At 44.5% G+C, this 3,593-nt stretch overlaps 1 protein-coding gene across 3 annotated transcripts; it reads right to left on the reverse strand.

Moving 5' to 3' along the window:
• Positions 1-803: 803 nt before the first annotated feature.
• On the reverse strand, positions 804-3,327 carry LOC136539017 (telomere repeat-binding protein 1-like). Of its 3 annotated transcripts, none has more exons than XM_066530943.1 (8): positions 3,110-3,327; positions 2,963-3,018; positions 2,645-2,744; positions 2,419-2,525; positions 2,261-2,317; positions 1,324-1,482; positions 1,197-1,229; positions 804-1,110 (listed from the first exon to the last, which is right to left on the reverse strand). In XM_066530943.1, the coding sequence occupies exons 2-8, from the start codon at positions 3,002-3,004 to the stop codon at positions 1,024-1,026; spliced, it is 585 nt and encodes a 194-aa protein (XP_066387040.1). In that variant the 5' UTR covers positions 3,005-3,018; positions 3,110-3,327; the 3' UTR covers positions 804-1,023. The 3 variants fall into 3 exon arrangements, with proteins under 3 accessions (XP_066387040.1, XP_066387041.1, XP_066387039.1); XM_066530944.1 differs by having other exon boundaries at positions 2,476-2,525; positions 2,645-2,786; XM_066530942.1 differs by having other exon boundaries at positions 2,645-2,786.
• Between the last annotated feature and the right edge of the window lie 266 nt (positions 3,328-3,593).

Here is a 3,593-nt window from a genome sequence, read left to right on the forward strand (position 1 = left end):
TACTTACTAGTTGGAGTTGCTAGGAGTACTTGTTAGGATTTGCCCTGGCCTCTTGCATTGTGATATATACGTATTTCTGAGCAGTTTTTATCTGATGATCTGATTTGATTTGGTTTGATGCGGCAAAGTAATAAAGTCTCTTTCATCAGGATCTAATGCAGATTGCGCCATCGCGTACTGTCGCTTGCCTGTAGGGGTTGGAACTAGTCTAGAGTATCTGTGATCTGCGAAAGGTTGAGATTTTGTGCACTTTGGTAATTTGGCTTTGGAGTGATATATACGCGGGGGAATCTGTGAAAGTAGAGTGGAGATGATGATGCATGATGCCTGAGAGTGACATTTCACACATTTGGCGGCCTGCTAGGGCAAAGTCACATAGCGTGTTTTGCCAAAATGGTTACTACGCCGGCTTGCGCTAAGTTTCCTTGGCTCCGATCCATCCCATTTAATTTCATCTCGAGAACAATTACGAAAACTACAACGCATCATGCATGCAGCCAGGCAGCCAGCAGGGTCCCGTCCCGTCCCGTAGCGATCAGTCATCACGCGAGCGAGCGCGGCGCGCGATGCACATGCATGCATGCATGTTGACGACGTACGGTGCCGGCCAGTAGTCCACAGCCTGCCCACACGCTAGCAGCGACCCTTTCACAGATCCGAGTCGGAGGAGGGAGCTAGGAGACGAAAGGTGCAGTGCATGGAGAAATTGGGCCGGGGTGCAAGACAGATTGAGTATGGCACAAAAAGGACGGATGCGAATACTAAAGACACACTTCAAAGTGAATGTATGTGGGCCTGTTCGTTTGAACTTATCAGCCGGCTTATCAGTTAGAATCTACATATTTTTCTCTTACAATAAATCAGCTTCAGCCGGCTTATCAACCGACTTTAATACTAGCTGAACAGGTCCTTGCCCTCCCTCTATTTCATTAATAACCAGCTGCTTTCTACCGTTCCCATCCCTTTTAGATAAGCCGAACTACTCTCCATGCTAGAGCCTATACAATGACCAAGTCGTCGTTCCTATATGTGCCTTTTATCTGCCAGCTTCCTGATCCGTTCAACCAACGATGGCTCAAGATGCAACTGTGTAGTTTTTTGTGAACCTTCCTGAATTGAATTCAAGTAATGTACTTAGCAGCAGTTAGTATTAGAAGGTTAGAAAAACAACACTTTCTATTAGATGGAATTCTGACCTGGTAAGCTTTCAAGAGATTTCTCCACTTGTCCTGAGCCATGAAACAACGTAAGAGTATGATATTAGTCAATAGCATCTCACAATGAATTTACTTCATTGTGCAATGTGTCACTAATCTACTTCACCTTAAGATTCACTGCTGTCCTGATTGACCTTTTGAAAAAATTCTGCTTCAACATGGTCCATCGTCCAACACCAAATTTAGAGACACCTTGTACCAGCCTCTCTACTTCTTTAGCAGTCCACCGGCTATTGTTTTTCCTACTTGTGTAGAACATCGGATTCTGTCAAACAACCAAAAAGTAGTCATTTCAATTCTCTCCCCTGATGGGTGATAGGATAATTAAGAAACAAAATCTCTTGTTTGCCATCAAAACTTATACCCATCTCTTCTACTCCCTTCTTCCCAGAAAGACAGGTGATTCTAGAAATTTATAATCACAGCCGTATAGGATAAAAAACTATATAAGTTGGCTAAAATGCCATCAGTTTAAATTTTACATCCACGTCTGTGGAGCCCCTTAAGACCTTTTGTTTTTTTGGATGCGCATGTATTTGTCAAAATTCCCATACATCCAAACAAAGCCTAACTAACTGTGACTGGAAAAGACAATGATGTCCTTATTTTTTTAGGAAGGCGCGCAAGATGCAGCGCCGTGTGGCAGCCAAGCAGAGGCAGAAGGCGGAGAGCCTCGCTCCGATCCGATGTGCTCTGTCCCAGTTAGCAGTCGCAATCGATCATCATGGCAGCGGGACGCTCGCCGGGGCCACGGCACGTTGCCTTGCTGAAACAGAAACCACCTCAATGCTGGAACTGGACAAGTAAACTAGGCTAGGGCTAGGCTAGCCCGCTAGGTGAGTTTGGTCATTTTTTGAAACTGCTAACTGTGACAGAGACTGATGGAATCCGCTAAAAATGCATGGCATATAGGAGATGGAAAAAAAAATCTAAGAGTGGCAACGAAGGAAAGCACAGTAAATTTTCAATGACACGTAAAGGATAAGTATAAATTTCAATATCATATAAGGGATTTATTTTCTCATAATTAAACTTGTGCCAACCCATGGAGACGTCCTTCTCTTCCGAGTTCCTCTTGGGCCAGTCTTACTAGGTTCTGTCTGCCATGAAGAAATTAATAGACCATCAATACCTCATCTCGTCTCCTTTATCTAGGAGTACCAACATGTTTAAAAGTTTATTTACTTGTGCAAAAATCTACCAGGTTGTTAAAGTTAAGCATCTCAGTGTCTATTTGGTGAATTCCATAACCGCAGACCTGATGATGGCCATTTGCGTCTGGCAATGGAGAGGGAGGAGGCAAATCATCTGCACAGGAGAAGCTCTACAAATGAAATGTTGTTCCAAGCCATAGATAATGCCATATTAATGTTAATGGCATTTGGGAATTGAAACAGCTAAACATTGTACATAGGAGTACTATATACCTGATAAGCAATCATTTTGGTTTGCCGCATCTTGGGGCCCTTCCAGAAGTTGTAGGATCCACACGTCAACATCCTCGTCGCGGGCTCGGTAATTCTCCGTCTGTAAGGAGAAGATGTCTGTTCTCACGAATTGGAGGCTGATCTACCAGGATAGATGAACTATTATCACAGCAGATGGATCTTATTATATATTGGACTGCACGAGCCCAACTGAAAGGATTCTATCTGGACCCTGATTTCGTGTACTTCAGAGTTTGAGACATACTGCTGCTCTGGGATAAGAAACGAACTGAGCTGCAGAGATCGAACCCCCGTTACCTGTAGTTCGCCGAGAAAGCCGTAGATCGCCTGCTGCTCCATCCGAAACGCCCGATCTGTCCGGGAAGAAACCATGGAGAACGAAATCAGAAGTTGAGAGAAGTAGCAACGCGGTGAGTAAATCAGAAAGGTGCCAGAAGTACCTACCCGCGTTGTGGTGACTGGCCGGTGAGGAGTAGAGAGGAGCGAAGAGCGGCCAGCATACACCCGGAAGCCGCCTCGGAGGAGAGAGGGAGGTGCGATGGACCGTGGACCGTGGACGAAGAAAGGAGGAGGCAGACGAGAGGCAAGGCTGCTGCCTGCTGGTGGCCTATTGAGCGGAAAAAGCAATGCTAGGTATTAGAGAGAGAGAGAGAGAGAGAGAGAGCAGGACGCCGGACTTGAGCTTCACTCATGCTGCTGAAGTGAGATAGTGGTGTCACTTCTCATTATGTATGACAGTATCATTTTTCAATAATCACTAAAATTGTATTAACACAAAGTAATTTCAAATAAAACTAATAATTGAAGCGATGCTTTGTTAATAAGTTAAAGGTGCAAAAAGAATTTAGCTTCTTTGTAGGACATGACGTTTTAACGTCTTTTTCAACGACAGAACAGATTTGAGCCGACAAATGTGTTTGGCCGGTTG

This window comes from Miscanthus floridulus, chromosome 2 (assembly GCF_019320115.1).
Source record: "Miscanthus floridulus cultivar M001 chromosome 2, ASM1932011v1, whole genome shotgun sequence".
In the NCBI taxonomy this organism is placed as follows: Eukaryota; Viridiplantae; Streptophyta; class Magnoliopsida; order Poales; family Poaceae; genus Miscanthus; species Miscanthus floridulus.

What these genes read in the sequence shown, in the direction of transcription:
- LOC136539017 (XM_066530942.1), bottom strand. Translation starts at nt 3,004, where the DNA reads ATGGAGCAGCAGGCGATCTACGGCTTTCTCGGCGAACTACAG. An exon ending in GGACAGCAGTGAATCTTAAG is followed by an intron (nt 1,230 to 1,323) that starts GTGAAGTAGATT and finishes TTCATGGCTCAG; the next exon opens with GACAAGTGGAGAAATCTCTT. An exon ending in ATCTCTTGAAAGCTTACCAG is followed by an intron (nt 1,111 to 1,196) that starts GTCAGAATTCCA and finishes AATTCAATTCAG; the next exon opens with GAAGGTTCACAAAAAACTAC.